General features: G+C 31.6%; 1 protein-coding gene across 2 annotated transcripts; it reads right to left on the bottom strand.

Moving 5' to 3' along the window:
• Window positions 1–5,520: 5,520 nt before the first annotated feature.
• On the bottom strand, window positions 5,521–23,048 carry LOC140046319 (homeobox protein Nkx-6.2-like). 2 transcript variants are annotated; one of them, XM_072090920.1, is made up of 3 exons: window positions 22,444–23,048; window positions 15,547–15,731; window positions 5,521–8,138 (listed from the first exon to the last, which is right to left on the bottom strand). In XM_072090920.1, exons 1-3 carry the CDS (start codon window positions 22,847–22,849, stop codon window positions 7,914–7,916), a joined length of 816 nt encoding a protein of 271 aa, XP_071947021.1. In that variant the 5' UTR covers window positions 22,850–23,048; the 3' UTR covers window positions 5,521–7,913. The 2 variants fall into 2 exon arrangements, with proteins under 2 accessions (XP_071947021.1, XP_071947022.1); XM_072090921.1 differs by having other exon boundaries at window positions 15,547–15,728; window positions 22,444–23,047.
• Between the last annotated feature and the right edge of the window lie 3,302 nt (window positions 23,049–26,350).

The raw sequence follows: 26,350 nt of genomic DNA, 5'->3' as shown, positions 1-26,350 counted from the left end.
TTGGAAACCGTTTCAATCAATGAGGTTTAAATCCAAAGCAACTATTTTTGAAATAACTTTAACTAAATGTCGACATCTCACTGCGATATTCCTAATGCAAGATTTTAAACAACGTAACATTATTCGTTTTAAATCTGTGTTAAAACGATAAACAACATTTTTGATAAGTATGCCTTATTTAATGTTATGTATTAAATTCCATATTAAATTAATATTATAGCGCTCAGTACTGCACAAAGTGTATTTACTGGCGGCGCTATACAAAAAACACATAAATCCAATGGGGGAAAAAGAAAAGTGTGTCTCCATTATGTCTCAGTTCCTTGCCGGTACTTCTTACTTCAATCAATATCTTTTATATTTATAGTTCAGTAGGAATAATCGATTCGACCTTTTTATTTTGTATCTAATATCTAAAGCTCTGTCTACACTATCAAACTTTATGTAACAAAAAAAACGTGATGTGCCCATATTTAGACATGATGATGTCAAATCACTACCATATTTGGGAACATCACACTTGTAGAAAGAGCTTTATTCACAAATAAATTTTAATTTGATATAAATGAATTCGATAAAAGTCAAACATTTGATTTAATTAATATGACGTACTATTTATAAAATTTTAACTAAAAAAAAAATAAATATGATGATTCTCACGATTAGTACAATTTTATTTTTGTTGACGAACACAACAAAACGTAATTAGTAACTGTTTAGAATTAAAATATAGGCCTAATATTAAAAATAATTTAAACAATTGCATATATAGGCCTACTTTTTTTAAATAAAATTTGAATGCTTTACGATTTAAATTTATTTAACTGTTCATGATGTTCAATTACAATTTGTTTTATATTTGAAAATCGACATTGCTGTTAAGCTATTTTAAATAAGATAAATATTAGTATTCATAAAAAAAAATCTATTTTTTTTATATTTGAAATTGAAAAATCTGGCTACATAATTCGACTTATTCCTAATTCCATTACTTGCAACAACTGTAAAAGTTTTTCGATATGGGATTTCATCTAATGCCCACAAATTCTAATTATATGGTAACAAATCATAACAATGTGCAAATACTTACTTCTCCAGAGAAAACAAACCATAAAATAAATATAACTATTATTTACAAGATGAATACTGAAAGAAAATCAGTGCAAAACGATTTGGAATAAAACGAATTTAGTGATTTCAATTTACTGTAAGCATGACTTGAATTACGATATAGCTTTTGTTAATATTGCTTGTGAAATATTCGAGGAATGAAACGTAATTAACATTAATATCAATATAGCCTCTTAAAAGGGGTCACAAGCAACTGACGGAACGTCACCCCGGGGACCATTTCACCATCATAGACTTGATATTTCCATCGATGATGGAACCGCGTATTGCTCTATCGCTCTTCGCTTCTATTCGGCGAATGACGCGATTTGCTTTACTTCATATAACGTTTACAATCTTTGATTTGTCAGTCCATTTGGAAGATTGATAATTTTCTGCTATTACTCAGTTAGCGCACCTGTTTGGGGATATAACTACGGTATAGTCCCCGTGGGTTCTGTACGCGACGTCGGAGTTCTTATATACTGATCCCCGATCGACATTCTGTGCTTGCGTTTAATACATTCATGTCTTTTTATGATATCGATAGCCCTTCGAAGATTGTTATACGTATTGAAATTAAATGTTAAAATTACCATTCTCGATCGTTAAGGAGCAAGAAATTAGTAGAAGTACGCCTAAGGATTGAGCCGTATTCGAGTGTTACTTGCTATGGCTTCTGGCTAATAGCGCTCAAGAGAATTCCACTAAATAACATGTTTTTGGTAGCATGAGAAACTAACTAAAGTATAATCGCTTCAAATCGTTGTAAATTGTCTCCCGGACAATTTTTGAATAAGATGTCTTTCTCGATATTCTACTTTTATGAGATCAACGGACCATGAAATAGCTTTCCATTTTGCCTATGACTCACTTGGCACCAATTTATTTCATCCGTTTTGCTTTTTACAAGTAGCAATTAATATCGGAATATGCACGTGTATTAACAGATAACGGTTTCGTTAACAATCAAACTCGTAATGGCTTTGATCATGGTTATCATTTAAATCGTTGAACGCGTTCCTTATTCAAAGGATAATTAATTTAAAGATTTGAGAACATCTTATATCAACAACAGTGTGACAAAGACTTACATAATAGTAATAATCCTTTTTTTATTACACACTTATAAGCTGTATGAATAACAAACGGTAAAACATGGTTGATATTTCAGTTAAATGAAAATGATTTTTTTTGTATGCGCAGTTAACCACTCGGGTACCTGTATCGACGGCGTTGTGTGGCGGTATACAAGCGTAACGTTTAGGTCTACGTTTGGTGGCGTTGTGCAAACGTAACTCTGATGTTTGGTAACGTATACAAATGTCACGAGTGTTTGTGAACGTTGTGTAAGCGCAAAGTCCTGTCTACACTATCAAACTTTATGTGACAAAAATATGTTAACCATATATGGACATGATGATGTCATATCACTACCATATTTGGGCATATTACTACACTATTTGGGTACATCACACTTTTTTTGTCCAATTAGTTTGACAGAGCTTTACGTGTTTTTTTTCTGTTGATGAGTTGAGTCTTTTGTGCGCAACGCACGCACATGCGTTTGATATAACTTGCACAATTACGTTGGAAATGTGATATTTATTTATACATACATACATTTAGGCTAATTATTAAGCTATTCATTATGATAATTTTATTAAACATGCGTTACGATTATTTAATCATTTTTTAATCAGAAATAAGAAAATCATTACACTTTTTCGTATCATTGTCCTTATGGTATATGTTATTATAAAACAATATTTTATCAACGAAGATATTAAAACTATACAAAAATCAAAATTTAAAACCATAAGAAACAATTTAATTTTTCGATGCATCATTAAGCAAAGAATGAATTAAGGTCAATAGAGATTAATAATAATTCTTGTCACATGTGGTATATTCAGCACTAACGACTTAATTTAACAACTCATTGTGGACGAATAAATACTCATAGAAATGCTAATTACATCAATTATTGACAAAACTTAAACTAATCCTTGTCATAAGTGATCACTAAGATACTAAGGTATCTATTACGCACAAGAGAGATGCGCAGTAAACGCATATTCATATGCTAGTACTTTAATTCCCATTGGCTGGTTAAAGTAACCACTGTTGTGTTTTGAGACAACGTTGATATTACAAAGTAGGCCTAGCTCTGCTATTTATCCGACACGACTTTCATAAGAACATTAAAAGCAATATAGTAAGACTAAATCTAAAATTTAAAGGCAACTAAGGTCGACCAATCAACGCGTTGAATTTGGGCCGTGGAGACAATATGTGCGCCAAATAAAAGATAACGTATTTATAATGGGAATAGTTACCATTGAACGAATGGATTGGTTCGAATCGCTGTTCGATAACTATTTCAATGTGAACAAGAAAATAATAATAGCTTACAAAAGAAATGATAACCCAATCAAAAATAATATTGTCTAGTTAATAAATTGTAATAGTTATTATGTATAAATTGATGATAAATAATAATTATGTAGTATAAATCTAGTAATGATATTCAAATCAATGCACAATAATAATATTTAATATAATTTAATACAAGAAACCAAATCCTAATGAGAAAAAAAAGTTATTTATTGTATAATGTATATGATTTTTAACAATGTAATCATTATTTGGACGCATGCATCGGTTAGTCGCATCATTATTAACATGGTTTGAACGCGCGCGTACAAATCACAGCATTATTATCATTGTTTGAACGCGCGCGTACAAATTACAACATTATTATCATTTTTTGAACGCGCGCGTACAAATCACAGCATTATTATCATTGTTTGAACGCGCGCGTACAAATTACAACATTATTATCATTGTTTGAACGCGCGCGTACAAATCACAGCATTATTATCAGTGTTTGGATGCATATTTAATAAGCCTATGACCAAATATTTTGATAAATCGTAAAACTCCCTGTAACCATTCAAATTACATTCCATAAGTTTTCTTATAGTATTTATTTCCCTTAGTGCAATAATATCTCCTCCGGAAGGAGATTAAAATTCCCCGCTACCGCGATAAAACATTCTCTACAGTTATGAAATATAACTAACAGGACATTACAGTTTATTCGTGTTTGAATATTAACGTATTATAGGGAGAATAGCGACTTTATGTCGTGCTCTGTACGGGGTTTAATTTACGATTCGTGGAATACCTCTACGTTTTCAGAAATAAAACAGGAAGATTATTTTAAAATTATCGAGCAGTAAAACATTCCATGCATAATGGTTTCCTCTTTTATATGTTGATAACATAAAATATGATGCAGAGAAAAGATATTAAAAAAAGGTCAAACGGTTTAGATGTATACAGCACACGGAATCAAGAAATTACAAATCGACCGATGATAAGATAATTATACGAAGACGAAGGATACTAATTCATGATTTATTTCTGTCCGTTGGTGATATTATTGAGATTCATCTTTTATTGCAATTATCAAAATATTATAGAATGAACGATAGAAGAAAATAAATTGGCAATTTGTTAAGATTGAATCACGGTAACATATTTGGATTCATATAATTTGCAGTAATTGGCTTCATCTCATGATGAGTTTAACTTCATCATCATAATGATAATATTGCTTATCGAGATTATTTGCATATCATTTAAACAGTTTGTCGTGTCGTTAGTTTTGAATCATCAAACAACGGCTTTGACTTGGGCGCCTCCTTTGTATAATATAACAAGAAACTCGTTGAATAAGAATTTGAGTCGTATTCGGACGGTTCTTCAACGGATTGTTTTAGTCTGAAGCTCTGTCTACACTATCATTTATCAAAAGTAATGTGCCCATATATGGACATGATGATGTCATATCACTACCATATTTGGGTATATCACTACCATAATTGGACACGTAAAATTTTTTGTTGTTAAACAAGTTTAGCTTAAATCTCTACTCAATTTCTATATTCCTTTTGCTGCCATCAATAAAACAACGTTTTCAAGTTTACATAAATTTCTATTTACAGTATCAAATGAGTGTAAATGGGTTACATACACTTAAAAAGAAGAAGAATATTAAAACAGAAATGAAATGATGAAATCATCATCATCATCTTACTCAATCACAATAATTGCTAACTTGGGGAATACTGAAGAAAAATAGACTGAAATATACTTTGGTGGACTTCGAATTTGTAAACCCTTTACGCCTATTTCATCATAACTTCATCATTTTTATCATCCTTGTGTTTTAGATAACACATCATTTCATTATTATAGTTTCATCATAAGTTTCGTTAGATAACACACCGTTTTATCATTATTTTCATCCTCAATTTCATCATCATTCTCATCCTCGTTTAAAAAAAATAAACAATCCATTACAAAAATGACAAATGAAAAGATAATTTATAATTTCTCAATACTTTATTATTTTATTTTAGAAATAAAATAAATACAACATGGTTATGTTTTTCTTCTTATAACAATATGCGAATCAATTTCTTAAAATAAACCGGCCTTAATCAACAATATCACTTGATCACTTATAGATAACAGTCCAAACACTTGAGGGCTCTAGAAATAACATTTTCTGTTATGTTGTTATTTTTTAAAAGTAGATCGACAACTTAACGATTTTTACACACTAATTGTGTTTATCATTTTAGTTAATAATTTAATTAGCATAAACAAAATGATAACAAAATAAACACGAAACCTGTTCTACAATAATAATGTTATTTATATCATAATGAAAAAGATAAGAAAAATCAAACAAAAATATATTTCTAATTAATTTTTCTATAATTTAGAATCAATACTTTAATGATCTTCTTTAATTGTAAACATTAGGCCTATAATACCATAATGTTTTATACTCAAAGAAATACATTTCTTCACTACAAATAATATTTTAGAACTGAACGTATTTACTTTTGTTTAACTTGCTAAATATACACATTGTTTATTATTTACAAACAAACCTCTGAAATGATATTTTAGTTGATCATTTCACTCTCGGGCTCCACCAAACTTATCTCTAACTTTTTACAGGTTCGTTCGCACAAGAAAATATTAAATACCCATGAACACTATTCCTTATTTATAAACAAAATATGACGTAATTTTCCACTTTAATATCTATATTTCGTTGATCTTGTCAATAGACATTCAAACAGCAGTAAAACATTTTTTTTAGATATTTATAACATATTTATTCAACTCAAACTTAACGCTACTTTGTGGAACGATTATTCAACATCCGGGCAACACATTGTATTATTCTTTACGGCTAAGCAAACTAAACATTTTCTTTTTATTTTTTATGGAACATTTTCTCAACAAATCCTATTATAACTCTTATTTTAGTGCCACACGTTTTCGGCCATTGTGTCACCAAGACTATCGTTCTTTATGTACAAGACGCTAAATATTATTTAACTATTTTATTTTATTGAACATTTCCTAAAAATATCGATTTCAACTCATTATAGTTTAGTGTTACACGTCTATCAGTCATACATGCCACTAATATTGTTGCTCTTTATGGACAAGACGCTAAATAATATTATTTCACTCTTTTATTTTATTCAACATTTCCTAAAAATATCGATTCCAACTCATTATATTGTTAGTGTTACACGTCTATCAAGCCATTCATGTTACTTTAGATTTTTCTTATGGACAATCGCTAAAATTCTTCATAAAATTCCGGATTATCCGTCAGTATCAATATTCCAGAAAACATAAATCACGAAATGCCATGCATATATTTTTAATGTCTTATTGAAAGTTTTGTTTTGTCTAGGCCATACGCCATTTAGTGTCATTAACACGTTAAATGCCATATACAGATATGCAATGGAAAACGGATATGTGTTTTATCATTACTAAAATACAGATTGCCCGCTTAAAGTATGACTTTTCACAACTCACTACAATAAAAGATCAAGGCAATGTTAAAGATCCAATTTATCTTACAATAAGAACCATCTAATGTTCTATATGAGAAGGTGCGTACTTAGGCTTATCGAAGACGCGCAATGTATGACATGACATTTTATTTAGATGATTACATAAGATATTGTTTGTCATAAGAAAATATGTGAACATTATTAGATTAATCGAAGTGCGCGTACGCTTTTAGTATACGCGCACATCCGAGATTTGAAAGTTTGTTTGCCCAATTAGAGTAAAATATTATATAATATACAATAAGCATTGGATCAGCTAATAGATCACTTGACTACTTTCACAATGCTAAACAAAAGAACAATTTGATTGGTTCGCTCATCTTCTTTGACTTTAAAGAAACTCAGTAGATAAAGGACCATGTGCGCATGGGCGACTGTTGTCGGACTTTTCCAAGTCAAAATTGTGCGAAGAGTCTCCAAATTCAAATTTTCATAGAATGAAGTAGAATTTAATTTATGTGACTTGATTATGACGAAAATGATTTTCCCCTTTTTATATTGAGTCTATTTCTCTAAGACTTTATACATCATTGCGAAAGTAAAAACATATATATATATATTGTTTTAAAGTTTATTACTATAATAAAAAAAAAATCATAAATATGTTATCCTGATGGAAGGATTTCCTTTCAAAACAGTTAACTTAAACAGTGCTTTACATACAATTTATTATTTTCTATACAGTTTGAAATGTTCTATGGTACAAACAGCTTCCTTCCAACTTTATACTCTTGGTAAATAAGCATGCGCAGAAGGAAACTGGTGCGGTGCATGTCGCTAAGGTCCCTTGACCAGCCAAGGGCCACAATCCTCTAAAAGTTTCTCAATTTAAGAAATACAGAATCAATTCAGACTTTCCGAGTCTGATTTGTCTTCTTCCTGATTATTTTCGATTCGTATTCTTTTTGCAAGCATTTCTGGATTGTTTCTGTCCATTTCTCGTTCATTTGGTAGGCTTGTTTTAGCCGCCACTAAATCATGTGTTTCGTTATCCTGGCGACGCTTAGCGGAGGCCATCTCCGCCGCGTGTTTCTTACGCCATTTCGTTCGTCGGTTTTGAAACCATACCTAGAAAAGAAAACATATTTATAATCAATATTATAACCGGATATTAATTGATTATGTAACCGTCATGATATCACAACTTAAAAAAACATATTCACAATTTTATGATAGATATACAGTACATGATAGTTCAAGGTTTTTTGTCACACTAGTTTGATAGTGTAGACATAGCTTTAGCAATTAAGTAGCTGGGTACAGTTCTGTCGTTTATTTAATATTTGCATCAGTAATAATGTTGACATTTCAATTCCGGGATAGAAATAACAGCATACCACAAAACGCACCAGTTGCGCGGAAGAACACAAAAATAAATGTTATTAATAACCTCCTATTAGTCCAACAGCCTTTCTCGTAATTGTCGACAAAATTAAAGAGCTGTAAATTACATATCCTATAATTTATTGCTAGAATATCGCAATCATTATGACAAAAATGACTAGAATACTTGGGTAATAATAGTGTAATGAGAATTTCACGTGGCTGGGGTAATGAATGTTTACACGATAAGCTATCCAGAAATCATGTTTCTCAGTAATTAATAAGTGTACGTACTCGAGTATAGCGTGCAATTCATATCTTGTTATCGCTGGTCTTAGGTATTTGGTAAATAATATTTGCAATTATATTCTGGTATAAGTGTTGATCTGGTAGAAGAAACCGTTTGATTTGCCGATATACAATTAACTGCCGAGGTATTAATGAACTTGCACAGTAACTAACAATGTTGAGGTAATTAGGAGCAATTTGGTTGCCATGAAAAGGATAATAATAACGCACAAAAACACGTCTTGAATAAAATAATAATTTTAAATGTGTGATTTATGATACTCAACGTGTCTCAAATCTTTATTATAAAATTAGATTTTATTAGATGGATAATATTTGCACACATTAATTTTCATCGATATCAATAAAATGGGAAAAAAACACAAATTTTGATTTGGTCAGACTGAAAATGTGTGTCGATAGAGAGGGCGCAATTCAAAATCATCATTAACACAAAGTTAACGCGCGCGTATAACTTTCATCAGTGTTTGAACCCGGGTGTCAAATTGCGTATCATAAATATAAGGTCATGCTACTTATTATAGAATAATAAAAATAATAATTTTGAATTCATTAGATTCACAACTAATGAATTTAAATCATAAACAAAAAATTGTCTTCAAATATAAAAAAAATTAAACTAGCGATTGTAAAGACATTTGAAAAAAACAATAATTTGTTTAAATACACAAACACTAACGTATTTTGCCAGCTTTACCGGTTTTCCCAACATCAATATCGCTCGTGTTTTTAATTCAACAAGGACAAATAGCTTAGAATTAAATCTAAAATTTATTATCTTGATCAATACACTTACAAGTTTAATTGTCTTAATAATCAAAACTCTATCCTAATTAATCAAAGTCGTAATAGGCCTGAAGACGAATTAATCAATTCTTTAAACCGTCATCATCAGAAATGTACTGTACATTCTTGAAAGGACTAGGATATTAATCAACGGATTCTTTCTCCGGTTGTTTTTTTTTTCATGACTTGGTTTATTTACTTATTCCTTCAACGATTTCGATGTATTTACAAACCTTGTCAACAGTCGCATCACAACATGACAAATTGAGTTATTAGTCGATTTACAAGAGAGAAATAAAGGATCACTCACTTATAGACATAATCTTAAAATTTAAATATGCAATAACCTTACTTTTCTCTGGCAATATTGAGTTGTCTCGCCTCGTGTACTATTATTTAATGCGTTGCATAATTCGCATGTTTTTTTTAAATAGAATTAAAATAGTGCGGGAAAGCACTTTGTCTAACTGCTTGCGCAACAGCATATGTTTCAACATGTTTTACATTGAAAAAATTGCAATTATTGTTGAGATATATCTCATAAAAATATTCGGTACAAGTTAACGGTTGTGTTTTATTTGGCGACAAAACGCAATTACAGCCTACTTAAGCCGTATTTGTGTCTTATTTGAAAATATTAATTGCAATGATAATATCCGCATCGACGCTGTGGAAACAACGTTGACAAAATCAGTGTTTAAAAGCCAGCAAAGAGCGCGTAAATACACGTTAGTTCGTTTAAATTGAGCAAAACACTAAAATGATACAATATCATAAAGATCTATCAGTCATTATTACTCGAAAGAAGTCGTTTGCAAAGTGTTTCGGATTATAAAGACAGGCGTTTAAGATAATCGCTCGCCATATGAAACTTACTGTTTTTACTAATCGTAGCACTTTTTTTTTCTTGAAAGGAATTGTTGTCTTAAGTTTCTTTTGAAGTGACACCGTTAACTCGAGGTCCCATGGGTCAGTAAATGCCATAGTTTTGAAAACACCAGTAAGTCCGTTTGGTAAATTTTATCATCAACGCTTTAGCAATATTGTTTCTATTCTTTACGGCCTACAAGATGACTGGAATCATATATCGTACGTTTGAAGAACGCCGCAAGTAAATGCTTGTAAGTGTACTTAGCTTCATTTACACTTGACGTATTTATGATAATAATGATACTAATAAAAATGAAAATACTCCCTATACAGCTATTCATTACCGCTATCTTCAATTTCAAAGCTTACAAGACCCATTACTTATATTACTGTTACGACATATTCGACTATTGTAGGCCTATATTATTACTAAACTATAGTACGGGCTTTAAAAACACAAACTATAACTTAACGCTGCTGCTGTTGTTGGCCTTTTAATATCTGTCACTAATATCAATAAACTATACTATTCATTTACTTGTTATAATGAATACATTTTTTTAATAAAAAAAAAAACAAGAAAAAACCGAAGCTAAATTACTAAATCATCGATTATTGAGTTTATCGTATTTTATGCAATCAAAATATAATATGATGTACATTTGAGTGTCACAATCATTTTAGTTAGCATAATGCCATGATTGGCCATTACAGAGTGTCTATTTATTCGGTTATTTGCGCAGCCGCGGTGTACTATATTCAAACTGTTTTTGAAGCAAATATATACCTAGATATATCGGTCTCCAAGTGGATGTTATTATCATCAAATGTATCCTTAGTGAATCGAATATTTATAGAAGTATTTAAAATATTATTTAATAATGTGAACTTTGCACAAGAAATTTTCTTTCTCAACTCGCGTTTCTCTTTAAAATTATACCTTTAATTTTTTCCCAATAAAGCAATTTTCTGGCTGTCAACAAAATGCATTAAAATGACGTTAATACGGGATACAAATACCTTTTGGTAGTTTATACGTAAAATAATCATTTTTTAATTACATTTCACGAAGGCCGGAAATCAGTACTTAAATTGCTCGCCAAAAACAAATTAAATTCAAATTGTGTAAATATGAGCGAACAACAGTGGTAACTTTTACGCCACGATGAAAGTCCAAGGTGTTAATAGACACACAATAGCTAACGCGTTTCACACATTTAAATCGCGTTTCACGTCTATCAAGGGACAATCGAAATCTCGTTTCGTCCTTTATTACGCTAAACTCTTGTTTAATATTACCAGACAATGTTAGAGCCTACAATTAAGATTTGTAACCTTGTGCTTTTAAATTTATTAAAAAAAATAATTGTATGTCAGTCCACATCGAAGAAGAAAATAAATAAGGATGGCCTATTTAGGCCTATTGATAACGTTTGAAAAAAGAAAACGATTCTTGAATATTACAAGGACGTATCATTGTTGCTGAGGTAATGCATTTATAGTTTATTTAAATCATTTGTTTATTTTTAATGTAAAATCCGTTTAAAATTTTTTATTTTTATTGTATTACATTGCATCAGATTTATTGAACAGTGTAACTATTTATTTATACAAAAATTGCACCGATAATTACATACATTCACAAGACAGCAAATAAACAATGTTTAACAAAATATTATGAATATCATTGTAGCCTACTTTAGATATATCGTTGTTAAATGTAAAATAATAATAATAATAATTACATTACTTATTTGACAAAAACAAAGCCAACTAAAAAGCTTTCGATAATCTCGATTTGGCCTCAGTGAATGTAATACATAAACAACATACGCTAGCTAGTTATTAAATGAATGTTGTCGTATAGGCCTATTTCTATTTGATATGGATATATAAAAATGATTTATAAAAATGATATATGAAAATTATTTAACGAAAAGTGGACTTGACTGGTATAGGATTTGAGTTAAGATGCACTTTCGAACTTTAAATAGGATGTTTTTATTTTTAGTTTCCAGTTATTTAGAAGGTGTTGATAAACGCATTTAGCTTGCAGCAAACGCACTTGCTAAACCAGTTCACACCTGGCGAAATTTAACCATCTTATTAATACCTCAATTAATAGAGTTTTAACAAGAAATGCAAAAACTCTCCAGAATTTTTGTTTAGTTATCTTCGCTATCTTGTAAAAGAATAGAATATCTGTTTAAGTTTAATATTTAATTTTGTCGAGAATGATGGGATTTAAACAAAAAAACATTCACCAAATAATGCGGTACAACGTTGATGTGCCTTGTTATCAACAATCGAACGCGCGCGTAAAATACTCGCGTGTAACTAGCGAGTATAATAAGAAAGTTCGCAAGATTTTAAAGCGTCCTCTGTCTAATAGACGGCATAAACTTTAAATATACTGTAAGTATTTAGTTTCAGGTAAAATATGTTGTACGCAAGTTAATCCTTTCTTACTTTAATCTTCTTACATAAATTCTTTCGTTATAAAAGCTTCAATAACAGTCACAAATCCTCAATCGAAACTATTTTTCCGAGATGTTAATTGTAAATCGTTCGTTAAAATCCTCGTAAAAGATCTACGAAAACATACATTTGTATTTAAGAAACGAGTATTAACGAAGGTCAACCGGTGATAGAGAACATTACAACGAGAGAATGAATGCCCCAAAGTACTGAGAAACAGCCTAAGTACAACTATTTTCAAGAAAGAATTATAGCTACAATTCATACAATGATAGCCAGAAATGTTACTACGAGCCCCTGGGTACCTATGTACTGTACTTTACTTTACAAAGATCGCTCAGTTTACGCAGGTGTTGGCGCCAAAGGGCTAGGAGATGGTTTTATCGTCTGCTAGCCAGGTTACGCGGCCATCATTCCCCTATATTGTGTGATGGTTTTGAACAGATGAACTTATTATTACGAATTATTAGTTATGTCATGTCTTTTATCGGTGAATAATATCAAATTAAACCCGTCACAAAAACAGGCGTATATATCTTGGTGCCAACGAAGAGACGTCGTAACATTGACGCGTACAAAATATTGACATCATTTTACACAACACAGTTTTTCACTATTTTATCGATGATTTGATTTCAGTTATTTTTTTAAAAGTACTATTACAATCTTATAAATACTATACAGGCTGTTGTTTCGAGTATTGAAATTAATTGAAATAGTTATACATTCGACATCCCAGTATTTTAGTGAACATACTTTGGTATAGGCCTACAAAACGAATAAAAGTGATGTGATTACTAAAATATATAATCTTATAATTAAACTGTAGCCCGATTAAATAAATAATTTTATAATAACGAGCAGATATTTGCTTACTAATTGAAATGTTCCTTACTTTTTTTTGATGGTCACTTAACGATTTTAAATAAAAGGTAATTGAGACTTTAAGATGCAGAATCTGTCACATTTGGTAAAGGTTTACATTGAATTACAGCGACAATTATTGGGTAATTGTTTTACAGTCTAATCAATCACAAGATTTATTTACAGGATATACCACGCACTCAGAATAATTGCCAAATTACACTTTAATCATTAACAAAAATCGAAACAAATTGATTTTAATAGGCTTTATTATTTAGCAGAAGTTTTTAGACGAGCGCTACGACTACAGATGGGAGACTACATCGGGATTACTTATTTTAAAGAATGTTTTCATATGAACGTACGGATAATAATGATAATGATGATGATGATGATGATGATGATGATGATGGTAAAAAAGAAGATGATAATGATGTGAGGAAAATGATAATGATGATGATGATGGTAAAAAAGGTGATGATGGTGACGAAGATGATGATGATTACGAAGATGATGGTGACGAAGACGAAGATGATGATGGTGACGAAGATGATGGTGGTGAAAAAGATGACGATGACGAAAAAGATGAAGATGATGGTGATGATGATGACAACGAAAGATGTTGACAACGAGTGATAATTATGGTGAATCATGAAGTTGTGGTGGTCAAGTTGACGAAAATATGATAGTTATGTTGATGAGATACGATGATAAGGAGGAGATGCATTAATGATAATAATGATGATAGCATTCACTGCTCATATTGGCGTACGGTCTCCTCAATCATAATAATGTATTCGCCAGTATTTGATTAAGCTCCATTTGCAAAACGACAATTTATTAATATCAGTTTTTATACGCTCGTTAAAATATTTTCGTTAACTTCAAATCCTACTAAGTTTAGTTTGCCACGAGTGTAAATCAACGCTGAAAATTCTACAGTTGTCAAATGTATAACCAGTAAAAATTATTCGATAGCATTTTCAATTATCTGATTAATATAAAAATTGTTTCCAAATAGGTTAAGTCGTTGATGATTTACTGCGTAGAAATATTGATGCGATCACGTGATTGAATTAAAATGCTCAACAAAATACCAAAGCACAATATTTTTCCTTCATTCCACTATATTTAATCCTAGTAATATGTCGTTATCGTTCGTTAAATTCCATGTTCGATTGGAAATTTAACCATCTGTTTTACGATGTGAAACATTTCGAAAAACTCGCAAAAAGTACCTATTATTAGTGTATGACGTACCTTAAACCTATACTAGAACATAATTCCCTTGGCTTCTCATATACGAAATTGAGAGGTTTTATTGTACCACAATATTAATCTTTTATATATTTTCTTGTATAGCCTATACATTTTATTGCAATTGACTTGATATTAAAGAGGTATTATCCCTCAAAAACATGAAAAATTAAGAATAATAAAATCAGACTTTAAATAGGTTCTTTTTTCGTTTTAATAAAGTTATTCACTTTTGTAAAAAAAACACCCAAAAAAATTATTTCACGTATAAAAATACAGCATAAACGTTTAATTTTAACCAAAAACCATTGCTTTAAATTACATTTTTCAGGTAAATAATTGTTTTTCGATCCAGTTTTGGTCAAAGTAAATAACTGTTACCGGTATGTGACATTAAATGGCATTTTATTATTATTATTGGGGGGGGGGGGGGTGGCAATATATCTTTAAAATATGAAAATTATCTCACGGTACTGGTATTTGATGAGCGCGTACAGCATTCAAACGACATTTTATAGATATTAATTATCATTGTTGTTTCTTTAATCTTTGTGAATTTATTAAAAAATAATTATTATAATATTCTTACCTTCACTTGACTTTCAGTCATACCAAGGGCGTAGGCCAATCGAGCCCGTTCAGGGCCTGCTAAATATTTGGTTTGTTCGAATGTTTTTTCCAAAGCGAATATTTGTTGTCCAGAGAACGTAGGCCTTGTATGCTTTTTCTTACCATCTTTATCTACTGTTATACCCTGGCTTTGTGCTGCTGCTGCTAAAAGTAAAAATAATATTACGTTTTAAACTCAATTATTTCAGTCATTAAAACAGTGGGTATACCCTTTATTTCTCCAAAATATTTAGGCCTACTAAACTAAATTGTAATACTATACATTGATCGGTTTATGTCAAGTGCGTTGAGTTGAAGCAGCCTAGACGGAATAGTAAAAGCTGAACTTATTCTCACGTTATGTATTAACACTTATAAATCATTATTATTTTTAATTTTTGTTTTTAAGTAGATGGTAAAGAGTAAAATATGTTGTTTTCCTTTTAAATAGGAAATATCTGCGTTTAATGATGAAGATTTCAACATAAGAGATATTGTCATACTTTTTAATGTTGTATTTTTGATGTTTTAATATATAAGTGTTTTATAATAACGGTATATAATAAGCCAAAGTTGTAATAATGAAACTGAATATAAATTTAACTACTTGAACTGTATCCATACTTTTATTATATATCTATATAGGCCTATCTTTATGTCTGTCTAGATGTATCTATGTAAAACGCTTTTGAGCATGTTTTTTTTTTCCATGAAAAGTGTGCTATATAATATAACAGATATCCCCTTTTATATCGGTAAAATATAAGATTTTACATCCATAGGGAATGATATTATGCTCTCGAGAATTATATTTCCCTCAGCTAGCGCTTCGGGAAATATATATTCACTCGAACAAAATATCGTTCCCTCGGGGATTTCAAATCTTATATTTAACCTCTAAACAGGCAATATATGTATAATATTATATTATAGTGAACTATAATTACATCTCTAAAATGCTTTTACATGAGGGACTGAGTATAATTATTCCATGAGTTGAACCCGTGTGAAAATAGCCTCAAATAGCATCATTTACTAATCACTTAGCGCTAATCACCTTGCCGTTAATTAATAACACTTTGAGATGTCAATCAGTATGCTATCCTTTTAAGTTCCGATATCTCGTCATTAATACTTATCAATATTTACATTTTACCGCGCAGTAAAAGGAAACGAGACGGCACGCGACCAAGAAATTGAACATCATAAATACTAATTAATTTACGATAACAAAATATACAACGTGTTTTGTTTGTTTGTTAAATGCGTTGACGATTAATTATTATTAGTTTTATGACAAATTATCTTTATAATTTTAGCTGTTGTATTCTTCTAATAATTATTGTAATTCACACTTAAAATGGGGAATATTCCGCGCGGGAAATAACTTAACCGCGCGTATAGGCCTACTTGTTCACGATTAATTAAGGAAAGAGTGAAATTGCAATACTTGAATAAAATGGAATGAATTTGGTGTTGGTTTTTCTTTAAGCAATGTAGGCACATAGGCGGGATCCCAGAAAGATACAGGATCTTGAGTCGGGTCTGCCTCGGACACAAAACGAATGGACAACAACAAGCGGGACACGGAACAGGACAAATCAACAGAAAACAACCAGGACATCAAACACTTATATATAAATGTTAGGCTAAATTTATAGATAATACTACTAGTTTTTGTCATCTATGGCACGCCATAAAGACTAATTGAATACATTAATAATAAGGCTTAATGCGCGTTAATACAGTGATAATTTCCACTGGGAAAATTAACGAACTAGGCGCATTCATACTGTACCAGTCCAAAGCACTTAACTTAAACATCACCAGTTGGTTTGACCTGAATATTAGGGCGCTTAATACGTATCTAATCTAATCAGTCATCATTTTCACCGCTATTAAACTCATTTTAATTGTTTTGAGAAGTTGTTCATATGTTCATTAACCCGTGTATCTTTGCTTTTCATATCAATTAATTCACATTAACTTTCATATCAATATGTGAATATTCAGCTGGTGTGTTTTGCTTCACAAACAAATACGTGGTCTTGCTTTATCTGCTGTACGTCGGCTTTCATGATAAAAGGCTCAAGTATTAATTTTATTTGATCAGCGGTGTGGGTTATTTCGTTGTAAGCTATTTCTATTTAAAATGACGTTATCATATATATATATATATATATATATATATATTATATAATTCATAAGAAAGGAAGGAGGAAAATATATATCTGTTGTTAAGAACACCAGAGAAGAGTTAAACTCTTCCATGAGAACACTAACTGGAATGGCATTCCAATGGTAACGCTTAATATAAGCTCTGTCTACACTATCAAACTTTATGTAATGTGTGTGCCCATATATAGACATAATGATGTCATATCACTACTATATTTGGGCATATCACTACCATATTTGGGCATATTTGTATATAATTAATACATTATTGCACCTTTATTACCAATACCATGACATTATATTGTCTTAATGAATACGGTAAATTATAGCAATTCATCTGGTCATCTGATGACCCGGACATTGAAAGCATTTTTCCCAATGGTAGCGCCAAGCGGTCGTCTGCGCATGGTACGCGCGCGTCTCAACATACAAATATCATCACACAATATCTGTATGTTTTTGTTATAATTGTATTTAGTAATAATTGTGCATTTACATGTCGTTAAGCATGATTAATTTGTAACGTGTGCTCTATCGTTTATTTTTTATATAAAGGTCATGCGCACATCCGATTAAAATACAAAGCATGCGCAGTACGGTGTCAATATAATCGTCACTTTCTCAGCATTATGATGTAGATCATTACTCGGAATAATGTTAACATTATTGATTAAAATAAAGACATTTTAATTTATAAACTACATTTAAGTTTGTACGTGTCTAAATGAAAATCATTTCTCATAGGCTTTGTTTCATCGAATCTCATAAAGATAGTATAACACTAGTCAATGACAACACATTAAACACAGCTTGTATTATAATGTGCCTATGTAACTATCAAAATACAACATAATATTAGATCATGTTCGGATATTCGTTCAAAGACCTCAATTCTACGACTTTTCATACAATAATTTAAAGTCCCAGGTCTAACAAGGGGATGAGAAGGGTAAATCATTACATTCATTGTTACATTAACCGTTGCATGAACTATGTGAACTAGCCCAGCTACTAATGTCGTTGACACAAGTACACTGTCCGGTCATAATTACATTTTTTAAATGTAAAAAATAAAAAGTAAAAATTCTGACAGAAAATACATGATTTAGGCCTAGAGAATGACTGTGATGCAATAGAATAAATTTAACAAATTAATTAAAATAAATAATAACATTTATAAATACTTTTAAAATATACCTATTTGTTATTTTACTCGATTTACCAAACTTGGTTTGAAAGGTTAGAATTCGGTTAAAATCCTAATGAAATAAATTCATTATCTATATATTGATGGAGATGAAGTATTATACTACAGATATTAAATTGTTGACGGTATAAATATTAATCAAAAGATATAGAAGGATGCAAGATATACTATACGCTATCTAGCCATTACCTTATCAGCGAAAACGAATAAACCTATATCTATGTTGTTGATTCCATGCGGTTGTCAAGCAAATTTTCGAAAAAGACAAACACTTACTCTTCCCATCACATTAACGCCAATTAATCATTAAATTGTACACTAAATATCAAATAATATCTATTGATATTGAAATAACTTAACGGGGTTAACTGTACGCAAACACATTATATACACGAGGCTCATTATTTAATTTGTACAGTAATCACTCGACAAATGTGTTATCTATTTCGAAAACGCTTTGTTAAGAAATGCAATAAATTTCCAACACCTAAATATACATTGACCCGTTTAATTTATCAACATAGGTCTGACAGATTTACGGTATATTCAAGTAAGTTTTTAATATTTTCAAAATTATGCCATCAAAATTGCATATTAACTACATTGCGTATATATATATATATATATATAATTTCAACAATATTCTGTGATATATATATATGCATAATAGAACTAATTCCAAAAATATTTTGTGATTTTCCTCATGAATTTGGGCCTATAACAAAAACCATAGACCTATGGATAAATATTTGCGATTTGCCGAAATTTAAAAAAAAACAAGTACATACTTGTATTTAAAAAACTGATGCAAAAATAATTGCACTTAAGCTCTTCCACTAATGATAAAATGGTGCAGCTTTTGTACGCGCGCGTCCAAATTATAAATTGGTACAGCTTTTGTACGCGCGCTTCTAAATGATGATACAATTGGTACAGCTTTTGTACGCGTGCGTCCAAATTATGATACAATTGGTACAGCTCTTGTACGCGCGCGTCTAAATTATGTTAAAATAGTATACAGCTTTTGTACACGCGCGTTTTAAACTAGTGTTTCTTCAAGGTGTTACGATATAAATGCAAATAAACGCGTAGTGTCACTTTCCGTTCGTTAACATTTTCAGTTGCATTATCTTATATTGCCTTGGTTGGATTTAAAAAGCAAGTATTGCGAACATCATCATCATTATGATATCATTAATTCCCATTTCATTCCAGTTTATCATCTTGCTTGGATTTTCGTTAAGTAGAGTTCGTGGGATGACTTCAAATTTGCGCAAGAGTTTGCAGCAAAATGCATGTTTTCTAAATCTGAAGACATTTTTAACAATACATTCGATGATGTTTAATAACAGCTAGAAAATACATCGCCATTGCACAGTTTTGAAATACATATCTGACTGTATACAAATTTCTAGTTATAGTAAATTATCACAGGCGAATTGCCTAATTTAAATACTTTATAATGTTCATTTCGCCTTGGCTTTTCTTTAGAAACTGATATATGTTTATGAGCATACTGTATGTTGGTATGATAATTTAAAATGTTCTATTAATATATTTCGTTGTACTGTATACGCATTTTATTTAGGACCTTTATTTTAATAAATAAGTCTACTTCGTTGTTTTAATTTTTAACTTAGGCCTATCATACTTCATAAAAAACAAAACTTTTTTTAGTTTGTTGTTGTAACCGTAGGCCTATTTAGCGGTTTTGACAACCAATATTTTTTATCACGCATGTCCACATCGATTCAATTTACCCTATTGATTGATATTTAACTAAATAATTGGTTATTATTAATAATAAAAATTATTAAATAACAAATGATATTGATTATTGAAATGAATGTAATCGTATACAATATTATTGCCTATATTGAATATATTACATAAGTACCATCAATTATGCCGAAAAATAATGAGAGTACATTGAATGTTTCAGATAATGTATTTACAAATCCCTCGTTTTCAGATGAACTATACAATAATGGTTAGCTTACGTTAAGACGAAATAATTATCCAAAACATTGCGGCTTACTATACGAAGTTTACATATAATTTATTGGATGTTGGAATCTCGATAAAATGTTAGCGCAAAGCAAACAAAAGATGTCTTTACGAAATTGTTATTAACGTGAAAGAAGAGTCGTAAATAACCACACAGCATCACAATACTAAAACGATTATAATGTTCATAACATCAAGAAAGTTATTTCAAACAATAAAGACGAATTTAAAAACGTTTTAATTTCTAATTCGTTTAGATTTTATCAGTTGGATCTTGAATTATGATCGTAAATATGTTCATTATTTGCAGTTAAAGAACATGCGTTTTAGCATCTTTGTTCAGTATTAGACCTATGGTATGTGTTATATATTCTTAACACAAACTTTAAAATATCATAATTAATATTATTTTATTATGAATATTAATTATTATAATAAATAATTTATACGGTTATATAATGAATCAAATTACATAATAGAGATATAAGAGTATAGAGTAAAAATTAATTATGAATTACATTATGTTCGTTTTTCAATACAGGAATGTGACTATAACCACATATTTCAACAAAATTTATGAAATGAACCAGTAATATCTATATTGCCATATTTAATATGCTAATTTAAAAAAATACAGAATTATCACAAAATGTCAGAATTAGTACGTGCGGATTTCAACGAAAAATCAAATTATTTAAAATAGAATATTATATTATTGAAATTAGAATGTTATGAAATTAGAATGTTATGACAAAAATGTCAATTTATGCAACACCTAGGCATGTGTTTATACATCCGAAACACGTAAGCACGACGAATGCTCAGCCGATCTGACGACTTTGAGTCGTGTTGTAACTATTACGAATAGTCAGCCTACAAAATCAGGCTTTGAAATACGTGTACTAGGGTAGGCTTACTTATAAAACGCTGACACTGATTGTTTAAAAATATACGTTATCATGCTACTGAAAGACCATAATGAGTTCGTTAATTTTAAATATATGTTAGGCCTATGTTCCATTGACATTATTTCAATACCGTACACGTCGTGACGACCTGTACGACTAAAAGACACTTGATGCTACATTAAAAGCATTATCATTGTTACAAGTATACATTTGTTAACTTAACGAAAATATTTGTTTGTAAAGTGAAAATAAGTCAGTTTACCGTTGGGTTAGGACAAGAGATAACCTTTGTTTTCGATAACAATTCGATATGGTTCAATGCCGTACCGAAGTGGTTTGGACCGATACATAATCGTGTGTTATACGATAATCCAGGCATATAGGCCTAACTTATAATTGAGATATAGAGACCTCCATTTCGATAAAGAAGAAAAGCAATAGCTTCTAACTATGTTGATATGTAAAATGTTGATAGGCCTACAATATTAATAATATATTACTATTTTTCATCACAAGCCCTAATGTTTCTAAATTAGTTTATACCTTAGTTTACTGAATGAGAAATAAGTATACATACCTGACGCACAAGCTAGACGGTCTGCCCATGGTGATGATGCCTGGAATAAACTCGCAGGATGCCAATATAAAGGTGATGGTCCCGGGCTTCCATGCCCTGCTAGCTCGCTTAACGGCTTAGCTAATCGATTCAAATAAAAACTAGATGCAAAAGAGTTCAGACGTGGAATACCCATTGAAGTTGCAAAGAATGCTCCTGCCGATTCCGGCCTACTCAAAATATCGTTGATTCCGTGTGGAGTGGCCGACGGCGACAGCGCTTTACGGACATGTCCTGTGGGGTAGCCTAAACCCGGTGTTTTCTCTGCCATATTATGTAAAGCAGCAAGTTGTGGATTGCTCATAATAAATGCACTTGATCGTGAAGGGTTCATAAGAGCCTGGAAGTTCAATAAAGAATCTGTCATAATTCGCTTTTTCTTAGAAAAATCAATTTCAAAAATATCCTCAGAGCCTGTTAATTGACGTTTCTTGACGAAATATATCGAAACTCGAGCATCGGTCGCCTAAAACAGTAAGTTGTTTCGTACGTCTTGCTTCATAAAGTTAAGCATAATAGGCCTATAAACTTTTTCTTCTTGAACTGGAATAATTATAGCGCCTTGAGTACACTTAGAGAAGCTCCTGACGTGTGTACTGCTAAGGTGAGTGCAAAAGACACAATAGTAGAAACTCTGTTTGTATTAGTATCTTCGTGTATATAGAAATACCTTTTTTCTTAAGTACATGACAAATTGATACCATAAATCACAATGTGACGTCATCAATCATTTCCACGCCTTCTCTCAGTGGTTGACTTTCATCCAAGTCCGTGATTGGTCGACAAAAGTTGTCACAACCATATAATTTACATGTCTGTTTACTTATTGGTTTTTCAATTATGCGTGTAATACTTGATCATATTATTAGTTCGAAGTATGTGTATATTGTAACCAAAGACTCGTAGATCTTTCTAAATGATATTGCTCGATTCAACATGCGAATTTTGTTACATGATATGAAACTGAGAAAAGTTCAATTCGGATTAAAGACAGATAACTTTATATGAGTTATAGTTAATTGATTTCGTCAAATCAAATTGATTGCTTTCAATCTACGAATCGTTAAATGGATGGCTAAAATGTACATGTATTATACTCACACACTAATTGTTTTAAAGACCGGATTAAGTAATGACTAAATCACATGTACGCACGCGTACAGGTCTTTGCGCAAACTTCAGTCTAAGATTAAAATTACTAAGAATTCAATTATAAGGATTGGATTTGATGTATAATTTTAACATTTTGCCAAGTTTTTTTTATCGTATTTACAATTTTTTTTGTTATAACTTTTAATTGTCTGTACTTTAAAAAAAAATTGTTTTTAACATTGTTGATGTATTTTAACTGCAGTGTATACAAACATATTTTTATTTGTTTATAAATAAGACCAATAAATGAATTGAATTGAATCATCTAGATCGGCTATAGCGATGGCACACTCCTCATAAACTTGAATTATTTTTATCCCATTAATGGAATTTCGAACAACTTTTTACACACAATTTATTCAAAGTTTAGGCATTGGAGGGTGGCGACACGAGAAATGCATGCTATGATTGTTTCGGACGTCGGCAACGACGACGATACTGGTTGCGTGTATGATGACATTGGTGGTGACGGTAGTGACAGCGGCGACGGCGACGACGACGATAGTGGTTCTGGCAACGACGACGGTAGTGGTTGTGACAACGACGACGGTAGTGTTTGTGACAACGATGACGGTAGTGGTTGTGGCAACGACGACGATAGTAGTTGTGACAGCGACGACGGTAGTGGCTGTGACAACGACGACGGTAGTGGTTGTGGCAACGACGACGATAGTAGTTGTGGCAACGATGATAGTAGTGGTTGTGACAGCGACGACGGTAGTGGTTGTGGCAACAACGACGATAGTAGTTGTGACAGCGACGATAGTAGTGGTTGTGGCAACGACGACGATGGTAGTTGTGGCAACGACGATGGTAGTTGTGGCAACGACGATAGTAGTGGTTGTGACAACGACGACGGTAGTGGTTGTGGCAACGACGATAGTAGTGGTTGTGACAGCGACGACGGTAGTGTTTGTGACAACGACGACGGTAGTGACTGTGACAACAAAGACGGTAGTAGTTGTGGCAACGACGACGGTAGTGGCTGTGACAACGACGACGGTAGTGGCTGTGACAACGACGACGGTAGTGGCTGTGGCAACGACGACGATAGTAGTTGTGGCAACGACGACAATAGTAGTTGTGGCAACGACGACGATAGTAGTTGTGGCAACGACGATAGTAGTGGTTGTGACAGCGACGACGGTAGTGGCTGTGACAACAACGACGGTAGTGTTTGTGACAACGACGACGGTAGTGGCTGTGACAACAAAGACGGTAGTAGTTGTGGCAACGACGACAATAGTAGTTGTGGCAACGACGACGATAGTAGTTGTGGCAACGACGACGGTAGTAGTTGTAGCAACGACGACGGTAGTGGTTTTGACAACGACGACAAAGACGGCGGTGATGACGATTATCTTGATACAAGCAGGGAGTTGTTATATAACAACTCCCTGATACAAGTGATAATATAATGATTATAGGCCTACCCAAGACAATTAATGATTTCCGTTTTAACTATTGTACAAAAACAAATTTTATTACACCACTCTTCCCTTATTTTGAGTATAGGTAAGAGTAATGTCTTATGTGCAATCGTCTTAATAGCGTGAACGTTTGTTAAACGTTATCATCTTTAATTAGGATAGATTCAATTTGGGTTATAGTTATATAGTATTTAGAGATTGGCCATAAACATTACTTGATTGCTTTAAGGGTGTAAATAATCGTTCAACATTTCTGTATACTAAACGCGGCGGAGAATGCACTGACTTCCTACCTAATAAGCAAACGAACGACGAACGAACGAGGCTTGTAAATAATTGTCTGAAGCATTAGTATTATTTGAAACAAAAGAAATGAATGGAAATTGAAAGTCACTCATTATGACCACTGTAAATACCAAGTAATATGTTGAGATTGTATGAAGATTCACCGGAAAGCACGGTTTGGTCGAAGACAACTGATTTATTTGGCCTATCTTGGAGTAATTTAATCTATAGAGATTACACATTCAATTTATTAAGGTAATTCTTAGCTGTTTTCCGCCGGACACAAAGAAAGCAACACGGAGTTAGATGAACACTCTAGAAGATGAAGCATCATTTAATTAAAAGCCGATGGGAACATGTATATCTCGCTCTATAATCAAAACACTATTGCTAAACATAGACGTTAATATCGCTAACTCAATTTCATTTTATCAGCCAAAGCGAAATCTTTTCAGCAGACACAAAATGAAAAAGCATAAATCTTATATATTTTGCCCATAGCGAGTGCTTTTTATTAACTTTGATGCATCTACCCAAGCTCGATTACGTTGTGTAATCTAATTTCTTTAGCTGTCAGGCCCAATTTGGAATCATTTTGGCGGAATTCTTACAAATGCTTTGTCGGATTACCGGCAAATCAACGATTGTTTTATTGTTCATATACCAGATAATTTGTTGTGTTATTTGGTTATAGCCGTGTCGATTGGTATTGATTGCTATTTAATTTCTCGTCGCTAGGTAGGCCTACTTGGCTGTGACATAACAGAATTTCAATCATAGTCACGAAATTGTTTATTTTGGAAATTGAGATGGTAAATTGTCTGCACGAATTTGTTACAAAAAACCGCACACATCATCAGTGACATACACTGGCATAATTGTAATAACTGTATCTCTATATTTGTATAGGATTACTACTTCTTTTGTGATCAATTTATATTCGTCAGCCACAAAAAATGGATTGCTCCGTTATACATTTATCGTTATATATTACTTTTATA

This window comes from Antedon mediterranea, chromosome 4 (genome assembly GCF_964355755.1).
Source record: "Antedon mediterranea chromosome 4, ecAntMedi1.1, whole genome shotgun sequence".
Taxonomy (NCBI): domain Eukaryota; kingdom Metazoa; phylum Echinodermata; class Crinoidea; order Comatulida; family Antedonidae; genus Antedon; species Antedon mediterranea.
This window is presented reverse-complemented; position numbering and strand designations above follow the sequence as displayed.